Raw genomic sequence first — 21507 nt, 5'->3', positions numbered from 1 at the left:
AAAAAATAGGAAGAATTAAATATAAATCAGAAAATCAGAAGACGAGTTAAAAAACGGGAAGTTTCCGGGTAAATCGGAAAGGTTGGCAGGTATGTATAGGCCTGTCTGCCTCCCCTCTGTATTCTCCAAAATACTGGAAAGAATTATGTATGATAGACTATTATCATTCTTAGAGAAGCATAATATATTAGCTGATTGGCAAAATGGCTTTCGTAAAACTAGATCAACTACCATAGCATTCAATAACTTTATTGAACGGATATATGGCACACTAGATGGGAAGGGTGCAAGTTTAGGTATTTTCTTGGACTTAACAAAAGCTTTTGATATAACTGACCACAGCTTGCTTTTAGAAAAGTTATACATGTATGGAGTTCGGGGAATGGCCTATAACTGGTTCAAATCATTTTTAGGAGATAAAAGACAGATTGTTGAAATATCATATACCAGTACTGATTTGAGCAAAAATGAAATTAGGGAGGTGTATTCCTGTGCCAGAAACATAGATCATGGTGTTCCATAGGGGTCAGTTTTCATCATCATTATCTAAAGGCTTCGCCTTGTCGCTGCAACCATTGATCTCTTCTCTCTGCGATCCTTTTCATCTCTCCATAACCTTGGCATCCCATCATCTCAACTACCTCTTCAATGATCTTCTTCCGTGGTTTCCCTCTGCCTTTCTTTCCCATCACCTTGTCTTCGAACAAGTTCTTTATGAAGTTATTATGCCGGAGAATGTGACCGAAAACTGACGCTTTTCTCCTTTTTATCGTTGTTATTAAATGTCTCTGGGTGTTTATTTCTCTAAGCACTGCTTCATTAGTTTTCTTCTCAATCCAGCTAGTTCTTGTCATCTTCCTCCATAGCCACATTTCCACTGCCTCTAGTCGTTTCACGTCCTCCTTCAAGAGAGTCCATCCTTCACAGCCGTATAGCAGCACACTCCAAATGAACGTTTTGATAAATAATTTCTTTTGTTCAGTATTTAAGGATTTATTAGTTAAGAGCTGTTTCTTCTCCTCAAAGGCTTTCTTACACAGGGAAATCCTTCTTTTTATTTCCACAGTGCATCTGTTGTCATCGGCAATAACTGATCCTAAGTAGCAGAACTTGTGCACCTGTTTTATTAAAATATTTCCAATTCTGAGCTGTGCCTCTGGCTTCATTTTAGATTTGCTTACAACCATAACATTAGTTTTATTTACATTAATGTTAAGTTGGAAATCTTTTAAGATGGATGTTAATTTGTTGAGCATGATCTGCATGTTCTTCTCATTGTCAGCCAGAAGTGCAATATCATCGGCAAATCGAATACAGTGTACAGTTGTTCCATTTATTTTAATGCCAGGTGTTTTGGATTTAAAAATTTTCATGGCCTCTTCAATGTACAGATTAAATAGAAATGGTGATAAGGAACACCCCCGTCTTACTCCTTTCCTGATTCTTACCTTGCATACTTTATCATTACTTTCGATGTTTAGGTTAAGTATTGCTTTTCTGTCTTTCCAGCCCAAATGAATGTCCTTCATAATTTTGAACAGCCTTTTCCAATGAACATTGTCAAAAGCTTTTTCCAGGTCTACAAAAGCTATATATGTATTTCTGTTAAGCTCCAATCTTCTCTCCAAGATGGAAATTTGTCCAATATCATTTGGAGAGACCATAGTTCAGTACTCATCATCAATAAAGCTTCTTGGCTTGTGGATGGATGAATGCTATAATAGCTTCTCTCATTCCTACTCCTTTCCTGAACCCAAACTGATCATCATCTAGATTCTGCTCAATTTTCATTTTGATTCTGTTTTTTAATATGCATGTGAATATTTTTGCTGCATGTGAAACAAGACTTAGTATTCTGTGACTGGAGCATTCTGTTGAATCTCCTTTTTTGTGCAGAAGTACTGCTTTGCTTTCTACAAAATCCTCTGGCATATCTCCGTTTTCATAGCAATACCTGGTGATTTTGAAGAGTTCATCCTTCATCCTTTTTCCAGAGTTTTTCCACAGTTCAGCAGGCAGTTTGTCTGGTCCAGGAGCCTTGTACTTTTTCAGCTGTTGCAGTGCTGTTTCGAATTCACTTCTCACTATGGGAGGACCTAGTTCATCTTGTGAAACCTGGTCTTGTTTTATGATGTACTCATCTACATTGTCAATTTCTTCTCCATTATATAGATCCTCCAAATACTCTTTCCATCTCTTCATTACCTCCTCATCTTCTATTAACAGACTTCCTTCCGTATCTTTTATTACACTGGATTTCATTTTAGCCTTGAATTGTGTTCTTTTTACTTGATTGTACGCTCTGTCAACATTTCCGATTTTCATATCATGTTCTATGCTTTTACAAATGTCATTCATCCATCTTTTGCCTCTCGGCACTTCTGTGTAACTTTTTTAGTTTCTTATAGTTTCCTTCTGGAGTATTTTTTAGTATTTATTAATTATATTGTCCAAATTGTCGATGATGTTCAAAGAGTGCAATTAACTTTGTTTGCAGATGATATTACTGTTTTTGTAGCTGATGAAAGTTCTAAAGGGTCAGAATTAAAGGCAGGCAATATAGTAATACCCTGAGCTGGCTTGAATTCCTTTCTCAACAGAAAACTTCTGTGATTAGATTAATCTAAATATGGAAATTTGTCCAATATCGTTTGGAGAGACCATAGTTCAGTACTCATCATCAATAAAGCTTCTTGGCTTGTGGATGGATGAATCATTAACCTGGGAAAAAAATACAGAGTTTACAGGGAAAAAGATTAGTAGAATTTATTTCATGACAATATCTTTGAAAAATAGTTTTAATTTAGAGGCTTGCTGAATAATGATTTTTGCATCTGTCCATCCCACACTAACCTATGGAATCATTCATTGGGGGAATTCACATTATAGAGAATTCATCTAAGTTACAAAAGAAAATAATTAGAGGAATGGCCGGTGTCAGCAGGAGGACAAGCTGGAAGAAATACTTTAAACTTTGCCATTGCCTAGCCTTTATATCTTCCATACACTTGTATATATGAAGGAGAATGCAAACAGTTTCACCATAAACTCCGACGTACATAGGTGTAATACTAGAAATAGACACAGTCTGCAAATAGAACCACACAAAACTAAGCTTTATGAATCAAGTTTGAGTTATGCAGGAGTACGTTTATTTAATAAATTGCCAGACTACATTAAGCATATAAAACCATGTTCAAAATTTAAGAAAGAATTATTCAAATTTGTTTCTAACCATTGTTTTTATTCTATTGAAGAATACTTAGCGCTGGAAAATTAACTTATGTATGGCCTTTTTTTTTTTTATCTGTGCCTCTTTACCACATTGTATATTTCTCTTTATTTCTCATGGCATGTATATTACTGTTTTATCCTTTGTTACTGTAAATATGATTACTGACGTGTCCCATATCACTGTTGGATGAAATAAATACAATACAACCACCTTTCCTAAATCCAAATTGCCTTCTATCAAACCAGTCATTAACTTTGCAAACATATCCAATATAATCAGAAAGAATGCTTTCCCAAAGCTTACATGTAATGCATGTCAAACTGACTCGCCTGTAATTTTCAGCTTTATGTCCATCACCCTTTCCTTTCTAAACAGGGACTACTACAGCAACTCTCCATTCAGTTGGAATTGTTCCTTCATACAAACAATAATCAAATAAGTACTTCAGATATGGTACTATATTGCAACCCATTGTCTCTAGTATATCCCCCAAAACCTTATCAATTCCAGCCGCTTTTCTAATTTTCAACTTTTGTATCTTATTGTAAATGTCATTGTTACATACATACATACATAATCATTAAAGAACATTATGCCTTTCAGCGTTCAGTTTGCAAGCCTCTGTGAATTTACTAAACATTGCCACAATCCTGCAACTAGTGCTGGGGCCTCATTTAGCTCTATACCTCTTATCTTTAAATCGTTAGAAACCGAGTCTAACCATCGTCATCTTGGTCTCCCTCTACTTCCCTTGACATGAGTAAATTATTTTCATAGGTAACCAACCTATCCTCCTCCATTCGCCTCATATGACCCCACCACCAAAGCCGGTTTATTTAAATCTAAGAATTTCATTTTTGTCTGTATTGAACTGAGAATGGAAAATAGGAAACTTAAAAGGGTCCACCTTTTCAATACAAATAAATGTTATAGTTTATTTACAACATGTATTTACACTTGGAACTAGTTTTGTCACGCCACACACTTTCACCGCATCACCCTCCATATTCCCCCTCCTTCCACTCCTCCTCCCCTATCGCTCCTTCCCTCTCCCCTCCTAATCCCACAATGGCCACTCCCCAGACCTAAACTATCCAATGTGGTCTGTTCCTCTTCATCTCGTGCCATAGCTTTACCGCCTTAGGTCCCGCAATAAACATCATAGAAATCTGCCCCCCCTCCTACACGTAACGTTGCAACAATACACCACAAATATTAGCACAGTCAACCTCTAAGCTCTCAGAGGAACGTCTTCCTTAATTCAAATTTTGTATTCTTGTTGAGCCGAATATGTTTACTACACCCTCAACTAAGTGATTCTTTAACTAGTATGTTCATCTCACACTTGGATTCAAATATGTTATATGCATTTGTACAAATTTTGGATATGTTGAATCCTGTCTCATACTTACGCTGCGCTTGACCTATATGGCACCTGACAAAGAAATATCTACAAATTTTAATTATTTAACTGCCAATTTCACCTTGTACTACGAAAATTTGAATATGTTATTTGTATTTGAAAGTATTATTTAATGAGTCCTAACTCGTATGAATTATAGCTTTTGTTTCACCCTTCATGGACTGTTTCGAAATGGCATTACTGAATATCTACAATTCGAACCTTCACTGCCAAGTTTATCTCGCACCATGAGTCCCCATTCAATGAATGATTGAACGCAGACCTTTTGTGCCAAATCCATCAAGAACCTACATTTCCGAATGTGTTACATGTGTTTTTTGCATTTATCGAGTCCAAACTCACGCTTGTGCAATTTTTTATCTCACCCTTCACAGCTGTTTTTTGAATTGACGCTTATTGAATAAGTGATTTCAATCCCTAACTGCCAAATTTCATCTCAACCCAAATATTTTTAAAATGTTATGTGCATTTTTGAGACGATTGTGTTTATTGAAATCTAACCTATGTTTTGTACTACACCCGCGGCAGGCAACATTCAATGGAAGAGTGTCTGAAATAATTTGAATCTCCAATGCCTATCATCTCATTACAACATTTCCCACATTTTGGCTGAAGACGACGCCAAACAGCGTCGAAACTAGTTCCAAGTGTAAATACATGTTGTAAATAAACTATAACATTTATTTGCATTGAAAAGGTGGACCCCTTTAAGTTTCCTATCTTCCAAAGCCGGTTTATGCGTACAGCTTCATCCATCGAGTTAATTCCTAATTTAGCCTTTATCTCCTCATTCTAAGTGGAGTCCGAGACCTTCGAACAGCTCGAGACCGTCTCAACAACTACACGAGCATTCCAAGGCGCCTGCATATAGAATCCAGTGACATGGTAACAATGATGTTATCATAGGTAAATTTTAATACTTCAGTATTAGTCACCTCTTATCTGGAGGTAACCAACAATCCTTACATACTGCTGACTGAATACTTCTGCCTTTTGAAGATCTTCGCATACACACTCCCCTTGTTCATTACTGATTCCTGGAATGTCTTTCTTGGAACCAGTTTCTGCCTTAAAGTACCTTTCCATACCCTTCCATTTTTCACTAAAATTTGTATGACTGCCAATTATGCTTGCCATCACGTTATCCTTAGCTGACTTCTTTGCTAGATTCAATTTCCTAGTAAGTTCCTTCAATTTCTCCTTACTTCCAGAGCCATTTCTAACTATTTCTTTCTAACCTGCACCTCCTTCTCAGTCTCTTTATTTCTCTGTTATAGTGGGTCTTTACAATTCCTTACCACCTTTAAAGGTACACATCTGTTTTCACATTCTTCAATAATTAATTTAAACCCATCCCAGAATCTTTACATTTTTATTTGCCATTTTCCACTGATTGTAGTTACTTTTTTTAAACTCCCTCATGCCTTTATCATCAGCCATATGGTACTGCCTAATAGTCGTACTTTTAAGACCTTCCTTTCTATTATATTTATTTTTAATTATGACAAAAACAGCATCGTGATCACTAATACTTCGGTTTCTCTATAGAGGTCATCTGGTTTTACAAGCACCACATCCAGAATATTCTACCCTCTAGTTTGTTCCATCACCTTCTGAATAAGCTGTCCTTCCCAGATTAACTTATTTGCCATTTGTTGGTCATGCTTCCTGTTGTTCACTTACCTTCCCAATTGACATTTCGTAAATTGAGATCACCCGCTACAATCACGTTCCTTTCAATACTGTTTCCCCACATAGCTGATTATCTTATCAAATAATCCTGAATCAGCATCAACGCTAACCTTTCCCAGTATGTACACTCGAAAGACATTAAGTTGCCTATATCTTTAGAGATGGGCCTTACACGTAGAATTTCATGTTTGTCATCTTTAACTTTTTCATAGCTTATAAATTCTTCTTTCACCAGAATGAATACTCCCCCTCCTACCATTCCTATCCAATCTCTACGATACACACTCCAGTCACATGAGAAAATTTCTGCATCCATTATATCATTTCTCAGCCATGATTCGACTTCTATTACAATATCTGGTAAGTATATAACTATTAAATTACTTAATTCTATTCCTTTCTTTACAGTACTTCTACAGTTCAACATTAACATTTTTATGTCACCCCAATTGACTTCCAGCTCCCTGTACCCTGATCACTTCTCCTTAGACCACCCTGTTTCCCGGAATGTACCTCCCTATAACCATTCTAAACAAATTTCCTACCTTATACTTATCACTGCAGTTTAAGTGAAGGCCATCTGAGCGCAGATCAGTTTTTTAATAATACATATCCTGGACAGCGAAAGGGTTTACTTTGACACCTGTACAATTCCTTATTACAACAGAGCAGTTTACACTGTCAGACAACAGCGTGTACCTAGCCTGGATTATTAGTTTTCTTAAGCTATAACTGTCAGATGAGTGTTCGAGTTAGGATTATTGTGTTCATCTCACCACATAGAAAGCGTTCCTCTTAATGACACGTTGTGTTACAATAGTCTTTCTACTGATGAGGTGTCTCAAATGCTAGAAAATTTGGATGTTGGATCTGAAAATAAACTATCTGTCAGATTTTTCTTTTTGCTTGAGACAATCGAGACTATCGAGGACAAAGATCATAATGTGACAGATGAATTATCAGCAGGAGAAGTCGAAAGTGCTAAGCTACCTCCGAACTCACCTCAAGACATAATACATGCGTATTAAGACTGACTTACATGTTCATACTTCCCTCATTTTAATACAAATTCTTTTGTAGTCATTCACAGAACAGTGAAACCTCACTAAAACCCATCATAAATTTGAAGCCTCGAATCCCATCGAACTAAACCTACACAAAAAAAATTACCTCACTTACCACATCACAAATTTTTGCCATTATCACTTACTATTATCACTTTCTTCCCAGCCCTGAAAATGTTCCGTCAGCCATTGAGAATGGAATGTGATTTCAAACAGACAAAACTGTGCCACTGTGTTTGCACCACAAGAGGTAGGTCGAGGAAAGTTATGCGATAATGGGAAATGAACTTCACAGGGTAAATTGTACCTTCGGAGAGCAAGATGCTCCTCTGAAGTGAAGTCTGACTTTGCTTGCCTATTATAGTCCATTTTGGTTTAAAGCGTCCTACGCGAGAAATGGTTGCGCATGCAGTGGTGGGAGCTATCTTCCCCCCCCCCCCCATTCCTGCAGCAGGCTAGCGCTGAAGTGCAAACGTCTCTCAAGCGGTGCATGTTACATGCGGGCATGACTTCTAGGTCCTCTTCTAAATTTGGGAGACCACTGGGAGGTCAGGCCGTGAAATTGTTTATAAAGTGAGTGAACATATGAAAGTTATGAAGCGAGAACACGACTTGAAATTAAATGTTGTGCAGACAGTTTCAGAAGCGACAGGAGTGGGAACAACAATGGTGAAGGAGATAATGAAAGAGGAAGAGTCAAGTCTGGCTAGGGGGAACTTACGTTTAGCACTCTGACAGGAAAACGAGGTGAAAAAAAGAAGAGAGTTCCAGTTGATGATTTCGTAAAAGCATTTATTAGGAGAAAGATTCATGAATTTTACGCTGTAAGAAAACAAGTGCTCACTTTAAAAAACTTTTCTGAAGCTTTGGAAGATGACATAGTGCAGTGCAGTTGCTCACATCTGCATAACTTGGGATTTTGCCAATCGAAGGGTAAGATTTTAGTTGAGCGACCAGAATTTCGTTGGAGGAAATGCCAATCGAAGGGTAAGATTTTAGTTGAGCGACCAGAAACTGTGGAATGGCAAGTGAAATACCTGTGACAGTTATGGATTTTCTGAAATGAAGGCAGAAATATTATATTTATAGACGAAACCTGTCTTCATGCTTCGCGTGTTGTTTCTCGGTGCTGGCAAGGATCTGAAGAACTGGGGGTACTTTGTTCCATAGGAAAGGGTGACAGATTAATTATAGTGCACAGTGGAGGAGAGAATGGTTTTGTTCCCAATTTCCTTTTAATTTATAAGTCTCTCCTAAAGACTGGGGACTATCATGACGACATGAATTATAACAATTTTTCTAAGTGATTAATGAGCGACTTGCTCCAAATTTAACACCACGGAGCGTAGTAGTAATAATGGACAATGCAGCCTATCATTATGTTCAGGAAGACAGAAAGCCTAATTCTACCTATCTGAAGAAGGATGTACAGGAATGGCTGCAGAAGAAAGGAATTGAGTTTGATTCAGGTATGACAAAGGCTGAATTGTTGGGACTCGTGAGAAGGGCTAGCGTGGAGAAGGTATTCAAAATTGATAATCTTTTGAAAAGCTATGAAGTTCTCCATCTTCCTCCATATCATCCAGATCTCAATCCCATTGAATTGGTTTGGGCAGACATCAAAGGAGAGGTACATAATAAGAATATATTTCAACTAACGCATCATTCACTTTTTAGCTCAAAAAAAAAAAGTGCCTTAGCATCTCTAATGCCTTTTCATAAATGAGGCAATCCTATTCCCAATATAAATAAAAATGATTATTCTGTACGAAAAATGTTGCTCTGTCTTACAGATCGCTCGTGACAGCGGATACGCTCGACCAAAAGGGAACTTTTTTCCAGATATTGTTTGCACAGTATTCGCAAGGCAAATGGACAAAATGTTGTAACAACGTAAAAGCCAATGAGCAGGAATACTGGGAGCATGACCACATCATGGATGAGGAATTAGAATTAGACCAGTTCATCATCAACCTCGGCAAAAGTTCAGATGACAATGATTCAGACGAGAGTGAAGATTATTCTGAATAATTTCTAAGTAAGATCCCTGAACTCCGAATATTAAACACACCTGATCATAGAACATGCAAGCAATCAGATAATACTTTTGCTTTGATTTTATGCGACAGATTTGTACTGTCTATTGTTCCAGAGCATTTTATTGCTGTTTTCTTTGTTGTTGTTGCTGTAGGAAACCTGTCTCTCAATCATAACAATAGCAGGTTATTCAAGAGTATTATGTATTATAATATTTCTTCTGGTGGACAAGAAAGGTAGGCATTGTTAATATTGTTATGAAAGTACCTGAAGTTTTTCTACTAAGGCTTTTTCTCTGTATTTTCCTGACAAATTCGCATTAATTAATCTCTTTTATACGTATTTCACTAGAAATCATGTTAAGTAGATTACAATAGAACCTCGATAATACGAAATCGGTTAATTCAAAATCCCGCCTAATTCGAAGAAGCTCTCGTTCCCGGAAACATGAGATACAGTTTTGCATGTTATTTCAATTGTTTAATTCGAAATACGGATAATTCATAATTCGAAGTACAATGTCGGCCTCATTACCGAAATTCAGACTTTTAATTCGAAACTGCCATTACATTTTAAAACAATAGTATGTTACAGAGCAATTTCAACTCAAAATTTATCCGCTCCACGTCATAATAGAACGCACGTTCCGGAACGTGGAGGGGTAGCTTTCCGCACTTACACTCACTTCGGTGGGTCTACAGTGCGCTTCATGATTGCTAAGTTGAATGAAATCGGAATTCTTTTGTATTCGACCTTTTAAGGAACACCGTAATATCACGCAACAGGCAGTGTGCGGGAAAACAGAATCCGCGAACGCTGGCGATGCCGACAGTTGACGAAAAACGTGGCTCATATAATAAATTCGTAGGTATCGAATAATATTGTCATTGCCGGTGAAACTGCATTGCTTTATTTTAATGCGAGTCCAAACGGTCTTATGGTCTTAAAGGAGAAATTGCCAGCCGGGAAATCGTACAAGTGTGAGGTATGGGGGTCATAGTAGTGCGTTGCAATGCACATGGAAGCGAGATATTTTATCCCCTCGTCATAGGAAACTTCGATAAGCCACAATGTTTTAAGAGCGTCGAGCACTTTCCATGCCAGTACAAAGCATCTATAATAAAAATGCAAACAGTAAAGAAATCCAAAAACATAATGCATTTGCACAGGGGAACCGGCATAATTTATCTCGTCTTTGAATTGTGCTTTTTTTTTCTTTCTTTCGTTGCATGAGGTTATGTTTACCAGTGAGATATCCGAGTTCATTATTTGAATACTGTAAATGCACCTTCTTGGATACATTTTGGAAACAGTTCCTTTTTCATGGCATTTGGAAAGTATAAACTGTGAATCAAGGTTAACTGCATGCAGTAACGGGCCTTAGAATATTTTGTACGCGGCAAGGGTTGGTACTTCTGAATTGCGAATTGGCGGTTAATTCGAAATCACGTAATTCGAAGTCCGATTTTTGAGTCCCAACGACTTCGAATTAACGAGGTTTTACTGTATATCTTTGGGCTGTCAGTGGAAACAACTTCCTCCTTTTCGTTAGGCATTTGATGAGCTGATAGCGCATACCGATACACCTTTCCTGAACATACAGTACAGTTTCAAACAAACTTCCTTTATTTGCAGTATTACCTACCAGTTGCAAGCTACTACTTCTACTAAATGGTTCAAACCTTTCATTTTTATATAACTTTTGACATATTTGTAACAATGTATATAATAAATGCCACAAGAATAAATTAAAGGCTACAGAGTGCCAAAGATTGAACTTTTGCTATAGCCTACACTGTTATACAGTAGAACCTCGATAATTCAAAATCGGTTAATTCAAAATCCTGCCTAATTCGAAGCAGCTCTCGTTCCCAGAAACATGAGATACAGTTTTGCATGTTAATTAAATTGTTTAATTCGAAATGCGGATAATTCGTAACTTGAAGTGCAATGTTGGCCCCATTAGCGAAATTCGAAACAATAGTATGTTACAGAGTAATTTCAACTCAAAATTTATCCACGTCATGATAGAACACATGTTGTGGAACGTGGAGGGGTAGCTTTCCGCACTTACACTCACTTCGGTGCGTCTACATTGCACTTCATGATTGCTATGTTGAATGAAATCTGAATTATTTTGTATTCAACCTTTCAAGAAACGCCGAAATATCACGCAACAGGCAGTGTGCGCAAAAACAGAATCCGCAAACACTGGCGATGCCGACAGTTGACGAAAAAGCATTGCTCATATAATAAATTCGTAGGCACCAAACAACATTGTCATTGCCAATGAAATTGCATTGCTTTCTTTTAATGCGAGCCCAAATGGTCTTATGGTTTTAAAGGAGAAAGTGCCAGCCGAGGAATTGTACAAGGATGGAGGATGTAGTGCGTAGCAATGCACATGGAAGCGAGAAACTTTATCCCCTCGTTATAGGAAAGTTCGATAAGCCACAATGTTTTACAGATGTCGGGCACTTTCCATGACAGTACAAAGCATCTAAAAATGCAAACAATACAGAAATCCAAAAAATAATGCATTTGCACAGGGGAACCAGCATAATTTATCCTCGTCTTTCAATTGTGTGACTTTTTTTCTTTCGTTGCGCGAGATTATGTTTTCAGTGATTTATCCAAGAGCATTATTTGAACATTGTAATTGCACCTTGTTGGACACATTTCGGAAATAGTATTTTTCTATGGCATTTGAAAGGTTTAAACTGTGAATCAAGGTGATTGCATGTATTAATGGGTCTTAGAATACTTTGTGACGTGGCAAGTGTTTACATTTCTGAAGTACAAGAGAAGTGCCATGGCAGGAAATAGTACAAGGATAGTCATAGGAAAGTTTGATTTTAAGGGAATCGGGTACTTTCTGTGTAAACACAAGGCATCTAAAATGCATACAGTATAGTACTCCAATAAATAAAGCACTTGCACATAGGAGCCAGCATAGATTTCTCGTCTTTGATTCGTGCTTTTTTTTTTTTTTTCCCTTTCTTTTATTGCGTGAGGTTATGTTTGCCAATATACCCAAGTGCATTATTTGAATACTGTAAATGCACTTTCCTGGATACATTCTGGAAACAGTTCTTTTTTCATGGCATTGGAAAGTTATAAACTGTGAATCAAGGTTAACTGCATGCAGTAACGGGCGTTAGAATATTTTGTAACGCGGCGAGGGTTGGTACTTCTGAATTGCCAATTGGTGGTTAATTCGAAATCACATAATTCGAAGTCTGATTTTTGAGTCCCAGCGACTTTGAATTAACAAGATTTTACTGTATTTGACATTGTATCGAAAGCATCATCCGATATGAATTCTTTTAGGTATTACCCTCCGATTTCTTGATGTCACCAACATTTACTACGAAATATACGAAGTATTTCCGTGCTCAAAGGTCGATGTAGTTAACTGACAAGGTTTAACACACACACTCGAAATGTACAGTTTCAAATGTAAGACTCTATTTGTAAAACGTACAGTATTACTTTATTTTCACTAGTTTATCATATTAAGTAATTCTTACACATTTGAGTTAGTGTGGTGTATGTACACCCATTGCATTATGACCACCCCAACCCGAGAACATTTTGCACCTGGAGCGGGCAGAGTAACACATGACAAGCTTTCCACGCTATTTCAATCACCTCCCTGGACTACGTCCACTGCCTAAACTCGACTGTGTCAGCTGAAGGAAAGGATCAAGTTCTTGCCCCACTACCAGTGCAGACACTCCCATAGTTCCTCGCACTCAAGGCCAGGCCACACCTCCGGTCATCCAAAAAGATGCTTACTATGAAGATGGACTATAGCAGTGAGATAGTCCAATAACCCAATGGGCCTGTTCAGACTTGTATTTCACATTCCAATAAGACTAGAAATTTATGCTGTGGTGAGTTGTACAGTGGAGGGTATTTAATATTTTTCATGTGATAGTCAACATGCGGGTTAAGAAAATAATCGTGAGGAGTCTAGTTGCTTGGTGCATAGTTATAGTGGAAAATTTCTTCAAATGCCTACTAATGAGCCACAGTTAAATTCCTTCAGAAAGTGGACAAGCATTCGCGTGTTAACCCCTCAGCGTCGCAGCCATTTTAGGAGCTTCTTACCCCGCGGCCGGATGAGATTTCTACTACACGCGACTGAAATACATTGATTCACTTAAAGCGTTACTACAAGTATAAGAGTAGCCTGATATTTACAAAATTTTGAATTCCTTATGATAGAACTATGTACATGCAGGTAATGACATAATTACTTCACATTACCTTAGTAATTTAGTTTGTGATAGAGTTCGAAGCACTCTTCAAGACAGAGACCCACATCACACTCCTGGCAGCAGTACACCGACGTCGTCTTTTTGCTGTGTTTTAAACACATGATAAATCGTCTCGAAGGTTTGTATTTCTCACCCTTGGGTGATAATTTCATGATAAAGTATCTTTCCTGCAACCTTGGAACTGTATTATCTGATGCGCGCCGGCCTTGAATATTTCATTCCTCGGCCGAGCGAGCTTATTTTGTCAACTCTTCGCACTATAGCTGTAAATGCGAATCCATGTATGGGTCTATACCACGTATAGAGGTCGGCGGCTACGGAAGAAAAGAGGATCTATACAATGTATAGAGGTCGGCACTGAGGGGTTAAGCATGTAGAGTTGCCGTGAATGTAACAACTTGCACCTTTGACTCAAATCAGTCTAAACCAATGCCAGGTACTGATCAACTATTATATCGTGTTCAAGGTGAGAGCCAAAGTTGTTCTCTTGTACACCAGCAGGTGTAACCTCCAAGTAATTCATGATCGAAGAGCGTAAGCAGTCTGAAGTGCAAGTCTTCAACTAAAAATTCAACATTACACATTTGTTTTAGAAATACAGTATTACCCCTCTTGTACACTTTTCAAGGGACCAAGGAATACTGGTGTAAAAGAGGGGAAAGTGTAAATCGTGGGAAACAACTTGTACAGATATATATAAAAATGCTCTGGAAAAGGAGGTAAATGTTACACAAATGCATATTATTAATTTATAGAGTATTTCAATCTCAATTGATTCACTGTACTTGCCTCAAACAAAGGTCCATGTAAGTTAATTACTGTACTGTATTAACTGTTGACTACACTGCCTTTGTAATTCTGCTCATCTTTTGCCCAGGAGAAGGTTACCAGTAGATGGTTAAAAATTTGTGTAATATATTCTTTTAATATATAGTAGTTACTTTCTTAGAATGGCTATAGAATTATCTAAGATGCAATATTTTCTCTGAATGAAACATTTTAATTGCTACTATTGTACCTGTATTTACAGCATTAACACAAATTTATTCCAGATGGAAAACTTCACAATCACTGCTTCCTACCAAAATAGTCCAGAATCGATCTCTGTTTACACTTCTTATTTCTTATGACCACTATTTGTTTTTCAAGCTCACAAAGGTTATGAAAATTATTTTCACTCCCCTCTACAGATGCCAGACACCTGCGTAAAACATCCACTGCTGCACTTGCATCAGCACCAGTAGGCATCACTTCACTGTCTTCCTCTCCTCCATCACTGTCACTGGTGGGAGACTAGGCTGCTGTTTGCTCAGCAGCCAACTCCTCCACACTTCTTTCCTCTGCCGAGATCACAGAATCTTCTACCTGAAGAAAATCTTCAGTAGTGCAGTCTGACTGCAACATTCTCCACACATCAGGTAGCAGGCGTTCTTCTTCTTCTTGCAGCTGAGATTTGGCATGATTCTTGAAGAAAACCTGCTTTCAAGAAACAATTTAAGATGCTTTCCAAGACTTTGCAATGAAGTAAAGCGCATCCAGGATTGAAACTTTAAATGATGATGGATCCTTTCCAGCATCCATAAGGAATAAAATTTGCTGCACCAGGTTCTTCCTATAAAGTGACTTAAAGGCATGAATAACCCCTAAATCCATAGGTTGCTTATGCAGTTAGCAGGCAGAAATTCTAACTACACATTCCTCAAATTAACATCCACGGGATGTGCAGGACAACGGTTGATGAAAAGAAGGATCTTCCTATTTTGTGCACCCATTTTTGAATCCAGAGCAATTAACTGCTGTTACTTTATACTCTTTCAAGTGATCCTTATTATTATTATTATTATTATTATTATTATTATTATTATTATTATTATTATTATTATTAACTGCTGTTGGAAAAGATCTGAGGTCGTCCAAGCTTTATGGTTGGCATTGTAGGCAGTAGGTAATGATCGCACATTCTTGAAGCAACGAAGCTTTTTAGATTTCCCTATCACATAGGGGTGGAGCTTCTCAGAGACATCACCATTGGCTCCCAACATCACTGTGAGCATCATCTTGCTGTGTTTCCCACCATGGCATTTATCTCCTTTGAATGCCAAAGTCTCGCTGGGCAACACACTGAAAAACAGTCCAGTTTCATCTAGGTTAAAAATGTTCCTGTGTTCGTAATCCTCGGCCAGCTTCTGCAATCTTCTACCAATCCATTCTTCCACAATTTCATTACTAACTGCATTAGATTCCCCACAAACAGTTTTATAGGTTAGGTTATACCTTTCCCTAAATCGGTCAATCCAGCCATTGGACGCGCTGAAATTTTCAATGCCAAGAATGTTTGCCACTTTAAGTGCCTTTTTCCTTAAGAGTACACCATCAATTGGAATGCCTGCAGCTCTTGAAGTTTCAAACCTATTTTTTCCATTTTCTCGTATTTGCAGCATGACGCATACTTTCTTTTCTTGGAGTTTGCTCCGCATTCTGAAGCATTGATGTAATGCTTCCTCTGTTTTTCACAATTGTATTCCGCGGTACGAATCAACCTTTTCTAATATTCGAACTTTCTCATCCTTAGTGAAAGTTTTTCTTTCCTCCTTTTCCATTATTAGCAGGAAAACAATAAAGCAATAACAAAGGATTAAGAAATACACACGACGGGAAAGGAAGATTGCAGCAATTCACGTGAGATATTTTTTCAGAACGACATTATGATTATTATTCTTGAGCGCTCGACTCACATAACAAGAACAAAAAATGTAACAAATAACAAAAATACAGTTAATGTGACGAATCAGCGACAATAACTTTTAACAACTCAAACAACAAACGCAAGTGTAAAACAATAACCGTGAAATAACGAACTCGGACAAGACAAACACTGACACAGTCTTACTAATAAACAGTTATACAAGGTTTATACACCGTTTATGTGAAATTCATTACTAATAAACCGTATATAAGCCTCCTGTGTATACATCTGTTATAGTTATTCACTGAATTGCTTATACAGACCAGGACCCCTGTATAAGAGTTGTATAGCAGCGAGTAGCGGAAAAAGAAACGAGTGAGCAGTTTATTTTCGTGGTATTTACTGTCTATAGTAATAATCGTGGTGAAATATTCGACTTATCCATTTAACGTCGAACACACATTGAAAGAATGGACAATAACGATGATCTTCACGATATTTTAAACATAGAAGACATACATTTAGAGGTTATGGAGGCTAGACATCTTTGTACAGTAAAACATTTTAAAGAGACGCAATGAGAGTGAAAAACTATAAAAAGAAATGATGGTTGGGCGTATTTTTGTGTAATAATGTGTTAATGCTTAATAGACTTTTGAAACTGCGAGTCTATTGTACATTATCTGCCTCTACAAAGATCTTTCTCAAATTTGAGTATAAAAAGGGACATATTCCTTGACATAAAAAATGGTATAACTTAAGAACAGTACGTAATACGATTTCCATACTTTGTAGTTGAATACACAGATATATGATGTATAAATCAAACCTTTCTTTTAGCTACAAAGCAGTTTTTCCGTTCTCCTGAAAAGTACGGATTTTGAAATGTGTACCCTTTTCAACTCACTGATTCAATCACAATTGCTTACGTTTTCCGTACTATCCCAGTTAGAAGCTCTTGATCTTTTCTTAAGCTTTTCCATTTCTTTAGTGGCATTCATTACACAAGCAAGCTGGAATTCAAGAGGACAAATCGGGGCAAATATTTGTTTATAGGTAGGGGAGTTAGGGATTGGAATAACTTACCAAGGAAGATGTTCAATAAATTTCCAATTTCTTTGTGATCATTTAAGAAAAGGCTAGGAAAACAAATAGGAAATCTGCCACCTGGGCGACTGCCTTCAATGCAGATCAGTAGCGAGTGACTGATTGATTGAAATGTTGATATCAATATAAGCCAATAGCTAAATGGTGAGCGTGCTGGCCTTTGGTCACAGGGGTCCCGGGTTCGATTCCCAGCAGGTCGGGAATTTTAACCTTAATTGGTTAATTTTTCTGGCATGGGGGCTGGGTGTAGGTGTCGTCTTCATCATCATTTCATCCTCTCATCACGATGTGCAGGACGCCTACGGGCGTCAAATCAAAAGACCTACATCTGGCGAGCTGAACTTGTCCTCGGACACTCCCGGCACTAAAAGCAATACGCCATTTCAATTTCCAGCTGTCTCACTTTCTGTTGCCACTGCCTTTTCGATACGCCATGCTACTCCATGACTTTCCGGAAAGTTTTGCTCGTAGATAACCAGCAGAAGCGATCATAAAGGCGGTCAACGTGCAAAATACATCAGTAAACTGCAGGAAATACGTCAGTAAACTGCAGGAAGAGATTCCAATGACGGAACGAGTGCATACGTGCTGTATAGTAATACAATGCGTATACCACATTTATTAGTAAGAAAAATATACAACACTTACACAGGGTTTATTCACGGTACAGTAAAACCTCGTTAATTCAAAGTAGTTGGGACTCAAAAATCGGACTTCGAATTACGTGATTTCGAATTAACTGCCAATTCGCAATTCAGAAGTACCAACCCTCGCCGCGTTACTAAATATTCTAACGTCTGTTACTGCATGCAGTTAACCTTGATTCACAGTTTATACCTTTCAAATGCCATGAAAAAAGAACTATTTCCAAAATGTATCCAAGAAGGTGCATTTACAGTATTCAAATAATGCACTCAGATATCTCACTGGAAAACATTAACCTCACGCAACGAAAGAAAGGAAAAAAAAAGCATGATTCAAAGACGAGGAGAAATCTATGCTGGCTCCCATGTGCAAGTGCTTTATTAATTGGATTACTATAACTGTATGCATTTTAGATGCCTTGTATTTACAAAAAAAGTACCCGATGCCCTTAAAATAGAACTTTCCTATGACTCTATCCTTGTACGATTTCCCGCCATGGCACTTCTCTCGTACTTCAGAAATGTAAACTTGCCGCGTCACAAAGTATTCTAAGACCCATTAATACTTGCAATCACCTCGATTCACAGTTTAAACCTTTCAAATGCCATGGAAAAAAATATTTCCGAAATGTATCCAACAAGGTGCATTTACAATGTTCAAATAATGCACTTGGATAAATCACTGACGAACATAACCTCACGCAACGAAAAAAAAAAAAAATCGCACAATTCAAAGACGAGGATAAATTATGACAGTTCCCCTGTGCAAATGCATTGTTTTTTGGATTTCTGTACTGTTTGCATTTTTAGATGCTTTGTACTGGCATGGAAAGTGCACGACGCCCTTAAAACATTGAAGCTTATCGAACTTTCCTATGACGAGGAGATAAAGTAGGCCTATCTTACGTCCATGTGCATTACAACGCACTGCTATGACCCCCATCCCTCACCCTTGTACAATTTCCCGGCTGGCAATATATCCTTTAAAACCATAAGACCGTTTGGGCTCGCATTAAAATAAAGCAATGCAGTTTCACCGGCAATGACAATATTGTTCGGTGCCTACGAATTTATTATATGAGCCACGTTTTTTCGTCAATTGTCGGCATCGGCAGGGTTTGCGGATTCTATTTTCCCGCACATTGCCTGTTGCGTGATATTACGGCGTTCGTTAAAAGGTTGAATACAAAAGAATTCTGATTTCATTCAACTTAGCAATCATGAAACGCACTGTAGACCCACCGAAGTGAGTGTAAGTGCGGAAAGCTACCCCTCCACGTTCCGGAACGCGCTTTCTATTATGACGTGGAGCGGATAAATTTCAAGTTGAATTGTTATAGAGTAAACATACTATTGTTTTAAAATGCAAAAGCAGTTTCGAATTAAAAGTCTGAATTTCGGTAATGGGGCCGACATTGTACTTCAAATTATGAATTATCCATATTTCGAATTAAACAATTGGTATAACATGCAAAACTGTATCTCATGTTTCCGGGTACGAGAGCTTCTTCGAATCAGGCGGGATTTTGAATTAACCGATTTTGAATTATCGAGGTTCTACTGTATAATTATACAAGTGTTAAACAAGAATCACTTGATAACGCCTCCTTCTTGTGGCTTATACTGTACTTAGCAATAAAGCAATCACCTGTTTTTTCTTCTTCTTCTCCACCTCTGCAGTTTTGTTAATTCAACTCGTCGGATTTAAAAATAAGGTTTAAGGCGTTGTGGAAAACACCTGATATCAAAGAATGCGTTGCGCTGGTTAATCGGAAGTTCAATACTGAGAGTTCTAAGAGTTATTATAGACCATGGTTGTTTGATTTGGTCGTCATGCCATGGTTACTCAAGTGTTTTAGGTTAGTTGCGACGCCATTTTATCTTGAATTTTTTCCTCTTGAACGGCCTATCGTGGCGTAAATGGCGGGAAGCATAAAATGTCGCAAACGAAAATTTGAGGATTTTAATACATTATGAGCACAGGAAATCTCAGGGGACATACAAAAAATGTTGTAAAAGACAGGAAAATGTAAAAGCCGGGAACGTAAATGCGGGGTAATACTGTATGCAGAAACTTTTAGGAACCTCAGGGCAAATGTTTTCACACTTGTTCATTCATCTTTTTTTCACACTTTTTAACACACTCTTCTCATCTTCAGAAACTGTAGATACAGCTTTATCTGAACCCCTACAAACACCACGTAAAATGCATGTCGAAAAAAGTATCAAGTGTTTCCGTATCGCTGTTGGGTAGTTTTTAATTGGATATTTACTCATTTTCTCATTTAACATGTTCTCTCTCCTTGTCCTCTGCAGAAACATCTTTAAATATTAATCTACAACAATTTTGCATTAGGCTTTGACAGACTAATATATTATTATTTTTGTTTAAACAAAACAGAAGCTTCAATTCCACATGTATGAACTAGAACAGTGTTTCTCAGTAGGTCTTTGCTTCATTAAAATAACAGGATAATTTCAAGATTTTCAGGGAAGTATCAGGATGTTACAGTACCCCAATTTGAGCTCTAAATGAATACTGAAATTTCTATTATGAACCTCTCCTAAACTGTAGTCGAGAAATTAATGCTCTGGAATTCTGCACATTAGACCTTTGATCATACATATGAAAATGTTTCTCAAAATTGCAATATGAAACATCATAATCAATTAAAATTTAGTACATAACAAAAGATTTGAATCTGATATACATGAGCTGTGAAAGTCCTACGCAACATTTCATTTATAAACTGTAACCCAGTAAACAACTAGAAGAAGAGTTCCATTCTTACCAGCTCCCTGAGGATGTCCAGGCCTGTGCAGATCTGACAAACTATTCTGCTGTTGCAAAAGATGTCCATTGATTGGTAGATCACTTAACCGACCCAGGAAACCAAGACGCATTTCAATATCTAAAACAAGCACAAAAGCAATTTACTTTCTGTGATGCACGCACACTCACAAGCACGCACACACACATTCTCTGTATTCACACTATTCAGAAACAGAATGGATTAAATTTGGTACTTATAATCTGGAACATAAAAATAATTGACATGGAAGCTACATAGTTTAAGAAGGAAGCCATTCTTTTCTGTGCTAAATCAATTAACATTTAAGTTTTCAGTCTTTCAAAACATGAAATACATTACCATTTCCTCGCGCATTAGAACACATTTTTCCCGCTTTTATAGCTTCAAAAATGAACGGGTTTAATGCCAGATAGCCTCCAATTGCGTGCAGTGAACATATGAATTTGGCTATAAAGAACTATAAATTGTGCACGTATGTGTTATACATTCTTCTTTAACAACCAATGAAGGTAGCCAGTATTTC

At 37.5% G+C, this 21507-nt stretch overlaps 1 protein-coding gene across 1 annotated transcript in view; it reads right to left on the bottom strand.

The window, feature by feature from the left end:
* The window catches only part of MED4 (mediator complex subunit 4), an 82853-nt gene that overhangs the window by 11655 nt on the left and 49691 nt on the right, over positions 1-21507 (bottom strand). Inside the window, exon 4 of the mRNA XM_067154214.2 lies at positions 20964-21083. Coding sequence (XP_067010315.1) covers positions 20964-21083 — 120 coding nt within the window. The remainder of the gene's footprint in view (positions 1-20963; positions 21084-21507) is intronic.

The sequence above is a fragment of the Anabrus simplex genome, chromosome 1, assembly GCF_040414725.1.
Source record: "Anabrus simplex isolate iqAnaSimp1 chromosome 1, ASM4041472v1, whole genome shotgun sequence".
Taxonomy (NCBI): domain Eukaryota; kingdom Metazoa; phylum Arthropoda; class Insecta; order Orthoptera; family Tettigoniidae; genus Anabrus; species Anabrus simplex.
The sequence above is the reverse complement of the archived record's forward strand: the minus strand, read 5'-3'. Positions and strand labels throughout refer to the sequence as shown.